General features: G+C 39.3%; 1 protein-coding gene across 1 annotated transcript in view; it reads left to right on the forward strand.

Moving 5' to 3' along the window:
* The window catches only part of MARCHF6 (membrane associated ring-CH-type finger 6), an 81,200-nt gene that overhangs the window by 16,632 nt on the left and 48,465 nt on the right, over positions 1–16,103 (forward strand). The window contains exons 2-4 of the mRNA XM_032415458.1: positions 7,582–7,678; positions 8,484–8,557; positions 12,041–12,184. Coding sequence (XP_032271349.1) covers positions 7,582–7,678; positions 8,484–8,557; positions 12,041–12,184 — 315 coding nt within the window. The remainder of the gene's footprint in view (positions 1–7,581; positions 7,679–8,483; positions 8,558–12,040; positions 12,185–16,103) is intronic.

Raw genomic sequence — 16,103 nt, forward strand, 5'->3', positions numbered from 1 at the left:
TTCTTATTGCCATATCATACTCAGTTATGTGAATATACCAAAATTCATCCATTCTGCTGTTGATAGACAGTTTAGTAGTTTCCATTTTGGAGGTGGAGCCCAACGCAGGGCCTGAACCCACAACCCTGAGATCAAGACCTGAGCTGAGATCAAGAGTCGGGACACTCAGCCGACTGAGCCACCCAGGCGCCCCTATTTTGGAGGTACTTTTATGAAATAGTGCTGCTATGAATGTTCTTGTACATGTCTTTGAATGTAAGTTTATAAGGAAACTATTAATTTTAATAGTAAGGTATTAGCAAAATACTACACAAATACATACTGTAGACATCATACATATATAAAATATGTGTATTTTCCCCCAAAACTGATCCACAAAGTTAGCAACTGTTAATAGTTTATGTATCCTTGCAGAAAAAATGTTTAGCTCTGTATACGTATGCCTTGTTTCAGATTTTTCTACTGCAACATGGATTGGCAGGGAAGAAGCTTCCATTCCTTCCTAGTCCACACACAGACTAGCTAAGGAAATTCAGTTGAGGATATAAAGTGAGAGCAGGTGCAGTCTTTCACTTTGGCAGCTTTTCTCCGCTTCCAGTTTCCTAATAAGTATGACTATGCCATGGTAAGCAGCGATTGGGGCCTGCTAAACAGCCAAATGTTTACCTTACAAGTATTTTATAGCTAGGGCTTATCACCATTCTAGTTTATTTATACCAACAATCTTCACCTTTCCATTTAGGGTAATATTTATACATGAGGTGCTTTTGAACAAAACTCAGTCACATCTTCATGATGTGGGGAAAAACAGGGCCAGCACTGCAAAAGAGATTAATGATATTTTTGGACCAAATTCCATTTTAAAGTCATTTAGATTAAATGGTTTTAAATTGGAATTGGGTTGTTGGTTGTACATAAAGAGGCTTTTAGGAATGTTGAGACGTATTATTTAAATCTTACTCTGCTTTCTTCCCCTAATGAAGATATAGCCAATGAAAGTTTTACCACATTTTTAAAAACAGGATCAGTGAAATAAAAATCTAACATGAGTTTTCAAATTTGTGTGTGTGTACGTGCATGCACATATGAAATAAGTCACATGCTAAGCCTTCTTGCTGAAGAACTTCATTGATAAAATTGGACTTGGTAGTGTCAGTACAATAAAAGTTCAACTGTGATATTTGTAAATTGCATGTTTAACCATTGTTTATTTTTTTAAAGTTTTATGTAAAATTTTATTTTTTTTAAGATCTTGTTTATTTAGTTTAGAGAAAGAGAGCACGCACGTTCGAGCCGGGAAGGGGGGTAGAGGGAGAGGAGGAGGGAGAGAGACAATCTTAAACAGGTTCCGTGCTTAGTGTGGAGCCGGATGCAGGGCTGGATCTCATGACCCTGAGATCTTGACCTGAGCTGAAATCAAGAGTTGGACACTTAATCTACTCAGTCACCCAGACCCCCCTAAAGATTTGGTTTGATTGTTTGATTTTCAGGGGTAGAATTTAGTGATTCATCAGTTGCATATCACACCCAGTGCTCTTTACGTCGCGCGCTCTCCTTAATTCCCATCACTTATTTACCTCATCCCCCCACCCACTGCCCCTCCAGCAACCCTGTTTGTTCCGTAGAGTTAAGAGTCTCTTATGGTCTGTCTCCCTCTCTGATTTCATTTTATTTTTCCTTCCCTTCCTCTATGTTCAACTGTTTTGTTTCTTACATTCCACATGACTGAAATCATACGGTATTTGTCTTTCTCTGACTTATTTTGCTTAGCATAATACCCTCTAGTTCCATCTATGTCGTTGCAAATGGCAAGATTTCATTCTTTTGATGACTGAGTAATTTTCCATTGTGTATATATACCATATCTTCTTTATCTATTCATCTGTCGATGGACATCTGGGCTCTTCCCATATTTTGGTTTTTGTGGACATTGCTGCTATAAACATTGGGGTGCAGGTGCCCCTTCAAATCACTGTGTTTGTATCCTTTGGATAAATACCTAGTAGTGCAATTGCTGGGTCATAGGGTACCTCTATTTTTAACTTTTTGAGGGACCTTCATACTGTTTTCCAGAATGGCTGCACCAGTTTGCATTCCCACCAATAGTGTATGAGGGTTCCCCTTTCTCCACATCCTTGCCAACATCTGTTGTTTCCTGAGTTGTTAATTTTTGCCGTTCTGACTGGTGTGATGTGATATCTCATTGTGGTTTTGATTTGTATTTCCCTGATGCTGAGTGATGTTGAGTGTTTTTTCATGTGTCTGTTGGTCATTTGTATGTCTTCTTTGGAGAAATGTCTGCTCGTGTCTTCTGCCCATTTCTTGACTAGATTTTTTTGTTTTTTGGGTGTTGAGTTTGATAAATTCTTTATAGGTTTTGGATACTAGCCCTTTATCTAATAAGGCATTTGCAAATATCTTCTCCCATTTGGTAGGTTGTCTTTTAGTTTTGTTGACTGTTTCCTTCGCTGTGCAAAAGCTTTTTATCTTGATGAAGTCCCCATAGTTCATTTTTGCTTTTACGTGTCCAGTAAGAAGTTGCTGTGGCTGAGGTCAAAGAGGTTGCTGCCTGTGTTCTTGTTCTCCTCTAGGATTTCGATGGATTCCTGTCTCACATTTAGGTCTTTAATCCATTTTGAGTTTATTTTTGTCTATGGTGTAAAAAAAAAAGTGGTCCAGTTTCATTCTTCTGCATGTGGCCATCCAGTTTTTCCAACACCATTTCTTTTTTTTTTTTTTTTTAAAGATTTTATTTATTTGACAGAGAGAGAGAGAGCACAAGTAGGCAGAACAGCAGGGAGAGGGAGAGGAAGAAGCAGGCTCTCCACCAAGCAGGGAGCCTGATGTGGGGCTCGATCCCAGGACCCTGGGATCATGACCTGAGCCGAAGGCAGCCGCTTAACCGACTGAACCACCCAGGCGCCCCATCCAACACCATTTCTTGAAGAGACTTTTTTCCGTTGGGTATTTCCTGCTTTGTCGAAGATTAGTGGACCAGAGTTGAGGGTCCATTTCTGGGTTTTCTATTCTCTTCCATTGATCTATGTGCTAATACCATACTCTCTTGAGGTGCAGCTTTGTAATACAGCCTGAAGTCTGGAATGTGATGCCTCCAGCTTTTGTTTTCTTTTTCAGGATTGCTTTGGCTATTCGGGGTCTTTTGTGGTTCCATACAAATTTTAGTACTGTTTGTTCCAGCAAACGTTGATGATATTTTGATAGGGATTGCATTGAATGTGTAGATTGCTTTGGGTAGCATAGACATTTTAACAATATTTGTTCTTACAATCCATGAGCATGGGATGTTTCCCCATTTTAAAGATTTTATTTTTTGGGGCGCCTAGGAGGCTCAGTCGTTAAGCGTCTGCCTCCGGCTCAGGTCATGATCCCAGGGTCCTGGGATCGAGCCCTGCATCGGGCTCCCTGCTTGGCGGGGAGCCTGCTTCTCCCTCTCCCACTCCCCCTGCTTGTTTCCTCTCTTGCTGTCTCTCTCTGTCGAATAAATAAATAAAATAAAAAAAGATTTTATTTTTAGTAATTTCTACACCCAGTGTGAGGCTTGAACTCACAACCCTGAGACTCAAGAGTTGCATGCTCCACCAGCTGAGCCAGCTAGGTGCCCCTATTATGTAAAATTTTAAAAATGAAATAGACTAATGCAATAACCTCCAATAACCAGCATCTAGATTCAGCAGATAAAGCATATGGCTGATAATTCTTTCCTCTCAACCCTTTCCCATCTCATTTTAAAGCACATCCCAGATATAAAATGTTTTCATCTGTAAATTCTTATGTATTCTGAGAGATAACTTAAAAAACACGTACACACAACCACAATACCACCCATCATACTACTTACCGGCTTTATCCTCCCAAGTTTTAAAATTATCAATATTATTGCTCTTCACACCATGATTACTGAATTCTGTTTAGGATTTAATGCAGTTCTTTCTGTCTTAGGATATAGCCTACTAGGGATATATGATCATATTACTGTTTTAAAGTCTCTAAAGTAAATCTTTTCTGTGGTTAAACTTGAAATCTATTTATCATATATACACACATATATATGTTTCATTTGTGTAATTTGTTTTTGATTTAGGGGTTGCTTATTTTCCATTTTGCTATAATTTTGTTTTGGATTATGTAAAAAAATTTCCATGGTTCTAAAACAAGGCATTTGAGAAGTCTAATATTCCCTTCCCTTTTGTAGAATCAATGGAGGCTTATGAAACTCCTTACAAAATAATGAAAATTTTGTCTATTTGTGTATTTTGAGAGAACCATAGTTATTCTCTGATTTTTTTCAAAAGTTTCACGAGCAAAAAAAAAAATAGTAGTTCTTAACTTTTTTGGCCTACTCTTAAAAAACATAAAGACTCATAAGAGCTTTCGTTTGCCCTTAGAAAATGAAACAAAATTTGGAAGTATTAATTCACTTAACACACCTGTTATATGTTAATATAATTTTTTTTCAAAGAAATAACTATATACTTCAAACCCAAAATATTGGTGAGAAGAGTGGATTTGTTTTATATTTGCAAATCTCTTAAATGTCTGATTTAATGGGAGGCTGGTGGATTTTTTTCATCTTGGCTGCATTCAGTCAGTTGTGTTATGTAGCCTCTGGAAAACTCCACTGTATCCTGGCAAGACAATGAGGGTAAAAGGCAAAGTCTTAGTGTTACAGTGAAAATGGTTTCAACCTTACAGAGGTGGATGAGTCCAGTACTCTGTACTCTGTTAAGCAGAGCCCTGGAGTTGGTTTAGATTTGTTGTGCTTGCTTAGTTTTTAGTGTTGGTTTGTCGTTGAACGTGGTTTTCTGAAGATAAGTGTCTCGTGCACATGCTCCCCCCGCCCCCGCACTGTGCCTTCTGCATGGTCCTCCCCATAGCTCCCTTGTGCCACCTGGGCCTGGGCCACCCATGTGGGGATGGGTCCCATCACAGGATGAGCCCACTGGCATCAACCGTTCACACTCATGTGGATATCCCCCACTGTCCCTGCATCTTGTTGGCAGCAGTGTGCCAGCAAGGGCAGCCCTTGCCCAGTCAGTCACCTTGTTTCTGGAGGGCAACATAGCGACTCTCACTTGTGTGAGCGCGGCAGTGTCTCTGCTGCTTTCCTCTACACTGTGTCCCGATGCAGGATACTCCTTGCCACACTTTCGCTGCTGTGCCCTACTTCTGCAGCTGCCTGAGAGCTGGCTGCGGAGACAGGACAGTGTGGGACTGCTTCACCCTTTGTCTGCACCGGCTCACCCACATTTGCACCCAAACCATCCTACCTGGTTAATCCCTCTGTAGCACATGCCTGTCTTTAAAGTTAATCCACAGGCATCCTAGCACTTGAGGCTGGTGTGGTCATGTTCCAAATGGCTTTAAGTGCTTGTGCCGCTCCTACCTGGATAACTGTGGTAATTGTGGGACTAATTGATGCCCACAGGCACCAGCAGCTCTAGTGATTCTAGATAACCTCATCAGTTGCATGTCCCATGGACCTGTCAGCTGTTTTAGGTAGAAGTCATAGTGCGTACAGTGACAGCCATGGTGACCAGGAATCCAGGTTCGGTACCATAAAGGGAGCTTGATGATCGACTTCAACAACCAAGCAAGGCAGCAGATGTGCAGATTACCTACTTGAGACCTGGGAGAGCAGTGATGAAAAATAACACTAGACTCTTTTGAGAGCCTATATTTCAGTGAGTCCATTTTGAATCCTTTGAGGAGGATCCATTGCAGGGCAAGTCCAGTTGCTGGCCACTGTGGTAATCTCAGCTCCAGTGCAGGTATTGAATTCAGTGCAGTTAAAATGCTAGCTTGATGTTGGATCGCCCATGTGGGCAGCAGCAGGTCCACCACGGGGGGATGGTCCTTCCAGGTCTTCCCCACCCCCCTTGGGTGAGCTCCGGGCTCTTAGCCCAGTTTCCTTAGGCTGAAGTGTACATTTGGAGAAAATTAGAGTGCTCAAAGCAGACTCGAGCTGCCAGGATACTGCCCTGGGAATCATAGAATTCTAGTGTAGTTCTATTTTGTTTGTGTCAGAACTTTGCAGAGGCTGGTTAGGCAGGATTGTTGGGATGTTCATACTGCTTTGCCAGAGCCCAAAGTCTTAGACTGGTGCAAGACGGACCAGAGAGAAAGCTTTTGCCAAAGATGCTTTCATTAATCAAGGATGAAGGTGAAAGTGGGAGGTTTGAAGAGGCTTGGATCCCATGTAGTTCTGACCATAAATGATTTCGACAGCCAGCATTGTTCTCATGACCCTCAGGTCGCTTCCAGGAAACCAAAGTCCTTCGGGTGGTGGTAGTGGGGCGGGGGGGGTGGTGTGGTTCTAAAGCTAACTGAAAGACACAGCCCTGGAGCATGTGCTTGATTTGACTCAACCTGGACAACCCCTTCTGGCTCTCGTGTAGGTGGAACTGGCACAGCAAAAGCTCTTCTGTGGGTGGTGGTGTATGGCCTTTCTATGTCGGCAGTGATTTGCCTAGCTTATCGATAACTACGGGGATTAGTGCGCTAACCAGTTAGCCAGCCTGAGTACTCATTATCCCTCAACTTTGGTAAGTGGTGCTCAGCCATACTAGATTGAGCAACACAGTGCTTTTTTAACGTTGGGAGCCAAGTTCCCCATTGCTCAGTGTGTGTGCACCCTAGTCTCAGCGGGTGCTGGGGACTGGTTAAATCCATTAATGATGGGCTTGGATTGCAGTTATTCCCCATGAATGAGGAACTCTGTGGAGAGAGTAGATCAAAAGTTTTACTTAAGTCCCTATCTCTAGTACACACTGCTTGTCGCCCTTCAGATTGCCCACTTGGGGTGGGCACTTCGCCTTGCAGATCACAGAGAAGAAGGTCTAAATAAAAGTTGCGACCAGGTTTCATAGGTTGTCCTTCAGAGGGAGCGTTATGGAGCCTGTGAATGGGATGGTTCTTGGCATTTGAGGTTCTTCCTCAACATATCATGGGCCACCCCAGGCAAGAAGGTGGACAGATGTGCTCAGAACCATGTGGGGAGGAGTAAAGGGTGAGCTCTTGCCTCTGGCCTCCGACCAGGTAGTGCTGGGCTCTGGTAGCTTCTGCTTAAGGTGACCTCTGTCTCACCTCTCTCTGGCCTGGCACCTTTGTGGTTTTGGGGTGCCCCCTCACCCTATTTGTGTGTATCTCTATGTCTCTGGTGGAGTGAGGTGAAGCTAAAGGGGTGTCTCCTATGCTGCCCACTGCTGTTAAGTCCTTGGATGTGTTTTTGTGGAGTTTAAACTGTTAGGACTGGACTTAGGACTTTAAACTGTAAACTCTGAGGATACCAGTGGTGACCTGATTTTGTGTATTTCTATTTAGCATTAGTTATGGAAGCATGCAGTTTAATGAGTACAGTTCTCATTGAAAGGAACAACTGGCCTTTTTATATATTAGGAGATTTTTTGGTTTTGGAATATACTTTATTATTATCATAATAACAGTTCTCTGCTGCTGATGGATTCTGGCATCTGCTTTAACACATTATTTTTGTTTGGGGGTTCTGGTTTTTTTTTTTAAGTTATAATCAAAGATAACTCAATTTATCTTTTTCATTCACAGACATATGTAGAGTGTGTCGGTCAGAAGGAACACCTGAGAAACCTCTTTATCATCCTTGTGTATGTACGGGCAGTATTAAGTTTATCCATCAAGAATGGTGAGTCATCCTTTTAGAAAATTTTATGTCTGAGCTTCAGTTTTGTCATTTGTATAATGGGGATTGTTTCAATGAACTTTTCTCTGAAGTAGTTATTATTTTTTTTAATTTTGTTGTGAAAATTTGGCAATTACCCATATTCCTTATTACCATTCCTTGTCATTTTGGTATTATTGTTTTCCGGGTGCATGTGATACCTGTTTGTTCATTTCTACTATGGAGAGCTTATTTTGTTCATTGGAAGTGTTAAGGTTCTCTGATTCTGCTTGGCATGATAATAGCTTACATTTATGTGATGCTTTGTGCCAGGTGGTGCTCATTGCTTTTATACATCTTAACTCATTTAATCCTTAGAACCATGAGGTGGAATATTTTTATTATTATGCAGATGAGGAAACAAGCATAGAAATGTTAAAGTAACTTGTTCTGGGTACACAGCCGACCACTTAGTGACAACCAGGGTTGGGACCGAGCTACCCAGGGTGGCGGTATTACCAGACCAGTGTTAGAACTGATGTGATGCTTGGAGATTCTTTCATAGTTGAGGTTAGCCTGGAGGAGATTACAATTAGTTAATTGAACTTTTTTAATAGTAGAAATACATACTGTTTTTATCTGTTATAGTTGTGTACTTTCAGAAGGCTTTAAATTATAAAAAGTCAGAATATTGTAAATATGAAACTGTCACAATTATAAAAGCTCCATGATATGTTAAATTTTAATAAAACAGAACATTGGTTTTCAGTGAAGCCTTAAAATTTCTTTGTTGTAAATACTGCACTTACGAATGCGTTTGTGATTGCAGCTTAGTTCAGTGGCTGAAACACAGTCGAAAAGAATACTGTGAATTATGCAAGCACAGATTTGCTTTCACACCAAGTAAGTTCTTTAGAAGTTTGCATTGCATTTTTGGGTTATAACTGCACGCATAAAGGTTTTTAAGCAGTTTTAAAGCAGCTATTTTTTAACTTTGTCTGTCATTGATAATAACAAAGTATTGCTGTAACATTTTGGAAATTATTTTTTAAAACTACGTGTCAGCTTTTAACACACAGATGCATGTTTATGTGAGAGTGATTGATTTATAGAATATTTCTTCTTTCTTTTTTAATTTTAATTTTATTTGTTTATTTATTTTTGAGAGAGAGTGTGCACGCCACTAGTGGGGCGGAGAGGGGCAGAGGGAGAGGGAGAGAGAGAATCTTAAGCAGGTTCCATGCTCAGCACAAGCCCCATGCAGGGTTTGATCTCAGGACCCTGAGATCATGACCTAAGCCTAAATTAAGAGTTGGATGCTTAACGGGCTGAGCCACCCAGGTGCCCCTCTTTTTAAATTTTTTATTATGGACAAGTTCAAATGTAAATAAAAAAGGTGTAATGAAACCCCCATGTTCATATTTCTTAGTTTGACTCATTTTTAGCTCATGGCCTTTACATGGTATTCCTTACCTATGTTCTTGTTCCCCACCTCTCTATCCTTTTTTAAAGCAAATCCCATCATTTATAATTTCATCTGTACATATTTTAGTATGTATCTCTAAACAATAAGGATTCTTTTTAAAAACAGTAACTATGATACCATTCACCCAGAAAAATTAATAACGATGTCTTGATTTTATCAAATATGTCCTCACTGTTCAAACGGGATATCTTTTGAGTTAAAATTGTGTAGATTGGAATAATAATAATAATAAAGAGAAGGTTTAGGAGTCGCATGTTCTACTGACTGAGCCGGGCAGGGCCCCCCCTAATTCACTTCTTAAAAATGAGACTTTCTAAGTTTAATATTTTTGTTAAGCCTATGGCACATATTTTGCAGGTCTTTAAAATTCCAGTTATATTTTATAATTCCTGTGCCTACTGATTGATACTTAATGTTATTCATCTTAAATAAGTAGAGGACTATACTGGCAGCTTATCAAGAATTTGAAGTATACTTTTCATTCTGGGATTGTAGTACATTGCCCTCCTTCCAAAGGTTTTTTGTGTTTTCATGGTTTTTTTTTTTTTAATAGTATCTACAGCTTAAGGTTTATAGCAAACTAATTCTAAGTAATTGAATATTTTCATGAAGTTTCATAGGAAATACTTGTGTGAGCTTTTTATTTTGAGACCGATAAAAGCTTGTGTTGGTACTCTTTTTTTTTTTTTTAAAGATTTTATTTCTTTGAGAGAGAGAATGAGAGAGAGCATGAGAGGGGGGAGGGTCAGAGGGAGAAGCAGACTCCCTGTTGACAGGGAGCCCGATGCGGGACTCGGTCCTCGGACTCCAGGATCATGACCTGAGCCAAAGGCAGTTGCTTAACCAACTGAGCCACCCAGCGCCCATGTGTGTTGGTACATTTTAGTTAGCATTTGACATAGGCCATTCTCTTTATCTTATCAAAAACTTTATTTACTGGTTTAATGACTTGTGTATCAAGTATCCTCTTAAAGTAAGTGGTCTTTGTGGGTATATTGCAAAAAATTGCTATTTGTTAATAGCTTATTCCTTAATGTTTGTAGCTGTGAATAGTTTTATAATAGGTCATTCATTAATTTTATATCATTGATTTTAAAACTTTACACATCATAAGTCCTTATTTTGGCCTCACTGGAGGAAGGTGTGTGCTCCTCCCATGTGTTCTTTCTGCGATACCTGTGGGAGAGCAGTGGTTTTCATTGGAACCATTTAAAAAGGAAATCTTTCTCAAACGTGGCAAAACCTTCCTCTGAGTGTGTTGAACCACATCTTACAGAGAGATGGAAAGACCTGATTTTACTGGTTGGAATATTAATTATCGTTTTAAAATTGGGCGGGGAGGTGTGATTGGCCAACAAATGTCAGTAGGCTGTTTGCTTCTACATGAAATGACTTTGCTACAGATAGTAGTTTTTGAGTGCTGTGTCTAAGGCTTGTATTTGGGAGGAGGACTGGGTCATCTTTTTTTTTTTTTTAAATTGAAGTATAGTTGAAACACAATGTTATGTTAGTTTCAGGTGTACAACGTGGTGATTCCACAACTGTATGTTATGTTGTGCTCACCACAAGTGTAGTTACCATCTTTCACCATACAATGCTATTGTATATATTCCCTCTGCTCTACCTTTCATCCCTATGACTTACTCCCCTGTACCCATTTTGCCCACCCCTGCCTTCCCTTTTGCAACTGCCAGTTTGTTCTCTGTATTTATATGCCTGTTACTGCTTTTTTGTTTATTTGTTCATCTATTTTGTTTCTTAGATTCCATATGTAAGGAAAAATCATATGTTGTCTTCAACTTACTGACTTAATTTCCTTAGCACAGTACCCTCTAGATCCATCCATGTTGTCATAAATAGCAGGGTCTTATTATTTTTCATGGCTGAGCAACATTCCATTGTGTGTGTATAAGTATACATACACACTATTCTTTCTTTATCCATTCATCTACCAATGGATGCTTGGATTGCTTCCATATCTTGGCTATTGTAAGTAATGCTGCAGTAAACATAGGGGTGCATATATCTTTTCGAGTTAGTGTTTTTGTTTTCCTTGGGTAAACACCCAGAAGTGGAATTACTGGATTGTATACTATATATTTTTAATTTTTTGAGGAACCTCCATACTCCTTTCCACAGTTTACATTCTCACACCTAACAGTGCACAGGGGTTCCTTTTTCTCTACATCCTTGCCAACACATTATTTCTTATCTTTTTGATACTAGCCATTTGACAGGTATAAGGTGATATCTTATTGTGGTTTTTACTTAGGAGGGTTCTTTCTTGCTAACATGTCAGCAGCTTCACCTTTTGCTCCTGTTCGCTTTATATGATCTTTTATAATTTGGGAAGCCAGATAATTGCATTGTTTAAATATTTTATTTATTTATTTATTTATTTGACAGAGAGAGACACAGAGAGAGAGGGAACACAAGCAGGGGGAGTGGGAGAGGGAGAAGCAGGCCTCCCGCGGAGCAGGGAGCCAGACACGGGGCTCGATCCCAGGACCCTGGGATCATGACCTGAGCCAAAGACAGACGCCCAACAACTGAGCCACCCAGGCGCCCCTTGCATTGTTTAAATGCTAAAACATGTATAAGTTAGCTTTGCATGAAGTTCATGGCAATGACTGAGGGATGTGAACTTCTCTTGAATCTTTATTCCTGCACAGAGGCCTTTTTTTGTTGGTTTCTACATTTCACATGTGATTTGCTCTCAAAGGACTTCTGGGTAAATGTATTATTTAACTGTTTGATTCACTTTTTTAATAGGAAAAGATATTTAAGTGAAATACAAAGATTGAAAGTTAAGCTAGCTCTACATGCCTATTTTATATTTTTGAATTAAGCTATTTTTGAATCTTTATGAAATTATATGTACTTTTTTTTTTCTCTACTAGTTTATTCTCCAGATATGCCTTCACGGCTTCCCATCCAAGACATATTTGCCGGACTGGTTACAAGTATTGGCACTGCAATACGATACTGGTTTCATTATACACTTGTGGCCTTTGCATGGTTGGGAGTTGTTCCTCTTACAGCATGTGAGTATTCATTTCTCTGTGATTGGAGTTATACAACTTATAAAGTTGTATAAGTATTCAATTTGGTAATATTGCATCATATTTTTGTTTGAATGATGTTTATTTGATGTTACAATTTCATGTATTAGGAAAGCCTCACTCAGGAAACATTGTCCACCTAAATTAAGAACTGTTTTTAACAGATCATTTTCTTGAATGAATGTGGGAATGAAAAACAGCATACAGAGGCTAATAATGAAAGTTCATGAAAGAATTGAAGAAGCACAATCAAATTAGAAGGATCTTGATTTTTATTCTTTGAAATATATTAGAACTTCTAAGGGATTGCAAAAGTTAGATTATTTTGAGATTTTTTTTTCCCCTCCCTTTTAAAAGACAGCTCATATATCTGTAATAGTCCTGAATAATTGGGAGGCTTATCTTTCAAGATATAGGAGGTTTTCTGGGAGGTTGGTATACTAGCCCTTAGTTGATCCCTTTTGGGTTTTTGTTTTTAGAGACATGCAGAAGGGTAGATAGTATATGGTGCCAGAGTATGTAGCTGTGATTCTTTGGAGTTAAATGCAAATGAGATTTTTAAATAAGTATAATTAATATCCTTGTGTTTCTTTACAATAAAATAAATAAAATTGATCATTTATGAAGATGAAAATCTTTGGGGATACATTGAATAGCAAAATAGGTATTATTGAAAAGTGAGGTAGTGAACTAGGAGATTGAGCAAGGGTTCTCTTGGATGTAACTCAAAGAGACAAGAAGTTGCAAGTATGAGGAGAAAAAAACCAGGAGATGAAAGCTGCATCCAGTTGTTTCAGTACCTGTCTAGAAAGTACTTTCACAAGGTGAAAGATCACGGACATGAGGAAATGTCAGGCATCTTTTCGATTGAAAGAGAGCTGACCATGATGAAGGACAGAGCCTCACAAACCTAGACACATTCTCAAGTTTTCCAGGGCTGAATAAAATGGTAGATGTTCCACTTGCACATTATCCTACAAAGTAAAAATCATACAGGTGTCAGACATAAAATTAGCAGCTCTGAATGCTACAGGACAGCAGAAACTTTAGACTTTGACAACATTTCTGAACCTGAAATCTACCCATAAATTATTCTCAGATGGAGGGACAAAATAAAGACATGTCAGTAGATGTAAGGGCATGAAACCACCTCCAACTATTTATGAAAAAAGTGTTTGAGAATATACTTTACCAAAATGAGTGAGGAATCAGAAAGGCATGAGCTACAAAGAAAAAGAGACAGGTGCTTTCCACAGCTAACTAGCAGTTGTTTTAATCTACAATGACTAGCAATTTTTAGGTGGTAGCCTGGAACTAAAATTCTAGATGATTTTAACATGGGAGAAGCTAAGAGGAGAGGGTAGAAATGAGAGCTTCCTAAGTTGTTTATTTTATTTGTGAGGAGACTGTAGACGCTCTAGACAGAGATAGGAAAATACTGTGTGACTCTGCATTAAAAATTATGGGAGTAACCAACTAGAGTCCAGAACTAGACCGACATCTGCACCATCACCTGATTCACAACAAAGGTGCCACTGCTGTTAATGGAGGAAGGATGATTCTTTCAATAAATGGTATAGCATCAACTGGATGGCCAAATGAAGAAAAATGAAACGTCATTATTTCACACCTGACACAAAAATTAATTTGAGATGGATCATAAGCTTGAATGTGAATGTTAAAACCAAAAGATTTCTAAAAATATAGGAGAATGGGGCACCTGGATGGCTCAGTCACTTAAGCGTGTGTCTCTTGATTTCGGCTCAGGTCATGATCTCAGGGTCGTGGGATTGAGCCCTGCATCAGGCTCTGCATTCAGCACAATGTCTGCTTGAAATGCTTTCTCTCCCTCTCCTTCTGCCCCTCCCCTCATTCGTGTGCACACGGTCTCTCTCTCTGAATAAATAAATAAAAAAAATTTTTTTTTTTTAAGATTTTATTTGTTTGAGAGAGACAAAGATAGTGAGAAGGGAGCATAAGCCGGGAGAAGAGGGAGAAGCAGGCTCCCCTCTGAGCAGGGAGCCCGATACAGGACTGGATTCCAGGACCCTGGGGTCATGACCTGAGCCAAAGGCAGACACTTAACCGACTGAGCCACCCAGGTGCGCAAATAAATAAAATCTTAAGAAAAAAAAGAGAAAATATAGGAGAATAACCGTAAAAGAAAGAAAATACTGAATAAATTGGACTTAATTGAAATTAAGAACTTTTATTCATGCTTTGATACCTTTAAGAGAGAAAGGCCCCCACGGAGTGAGAGAAGATTTTTGCAATATACATGTCAAACAAAGGACTTGTATCTAGAGTATGTAGGGAACTCCTAAAAATCAGTAAGAAAAAAGCAGACAACCCAAATAAAAAGTAGACAAAAGATTTGAATAGGTGTTTCTGGAAAGATCTAAATAGCCAGTAACACACAAAAAACTGCTCAGCATCATTAGTCATCAGGGAAATGCACAAGAAGATATTGCTACATACTCAGCAGGATGGGTAAAATTAAAAAAACAAGATAATACCGAATGTTTCTTAGGATGTGGAGCATTTGGAACATGCTTACATTGATGGTAGGAGTATATATGGTATAACCACTTTGGAAAACCGTTTGGCAGTTATCTATGAATGCTAAGTATTATAAATACTTTATGATTCAACAGTTCCATTTCTAGGAATATAGCTGATGGAAACCAGAGCCTTGTGTCCACTAAATGATGTTCAAGAATGACCACAGCAGCTTTGCTAATAGTAGTTAAAACTGGAACCAATGAAATACCTATCAACAGTAGTAGAGTAGATACATTGTGGTTTTTCTATACAGTGGAGTCGTACTTAGTGAGAAAAGAGCTCATTATTGGGACATGGAATAACATGGATGAGTTTTACTTTGAGAGAAGGGAGCGAGGCACAAAAGAGTATGGATTGTATGATTGCATTTATGTGAAATTTTAAAGTAGGCCAAATTGATCGATGGTGATAGAGATCAGAATGGTGGTTATCTTTTTGCTGGAGATATTGACTAGGGAGGGGATTGAGGAGCCTTCCAGGGAGCTGGAAATGCTGAATATCTTGATCCTAGGTGGCAGTTTCCTGGATATGTACATACATAAAAATTCACCCAGACGTATACTTAAGATTCATGTAAATTTTATCTTAATAAAAAGTAATAAAACTTAAAGGTAAGTGCCAGCAGAATAGAAGTGGGATTATGAGTTTTTGTCCTGAGAAGTCAGAGTATGAAACAGCAAATATTTGGAAAGTCCAACAAAAGGAAGGACAGGGACGGAGGGCAGGGGGAGGGAAGTAAGAGAGGAAAGGGTAAGGTTGCAACTTCTGTGATCATAAGAGTTTACACAGTTGTGTACAGAGGAACGTGGTTTAGTATGAGAAATAAGTACAGAGCAGCCCAGGTTAATGCTAGAGGGATGTTAGCAAATGCTGACAGAACATAGGAACAGTGTGTATCAGCCAGATGTCATTCAAGATGAAAAGCTTTAAATGGAGCAAAGCATTATATTTCATATTAGTGAAGGGCATAGTCATAAGAAAGCAAAACTTAATTTTTTTTTTTTAAAGATTTTATTTATTTGACAGAGACACAGCAAGAGAGGGAACACCAGCAGGGGGGAGTGGGAGAGGGAGAAGCAGGCTTCCCGCAGAGCAGGGAGCCCGATGCGGGGCTCGATCCCAGGATCCTGGGATCATGACCTGAGCCGAAGGCAGACGCTTAACGACTGAGCCACCCAGGTGCCCCGAAACTTAAGAACTTTTATGCACCAGAGTACAGGACTTCAAAATATGTAAAGCGTTCACAGTCAAGTGGAAGACTAACACACCTCTCCAAAATCAGATCAAATAATCAAAAGTTAAGTAGGGACTTAAAAGATTTAAGTAATGCAGTTAACAA

This window comes from Phoca vitulina, unplaced genomic scaffold (genome assembly GCF_004348235.1).
Source record: "Phoca vitulina isolate PV1807 unplaced genomic scaffold, GSC_HSeal_1.0 scaffold17, whole genome shotgun sequence".
Classification (NCBI taxonomy): domain Eukaryota; kingdom Metazoa; phylum Chordata; class Mammalia; order Carnivora; family Phocidae; genus Phoca; species Phoca vitulina.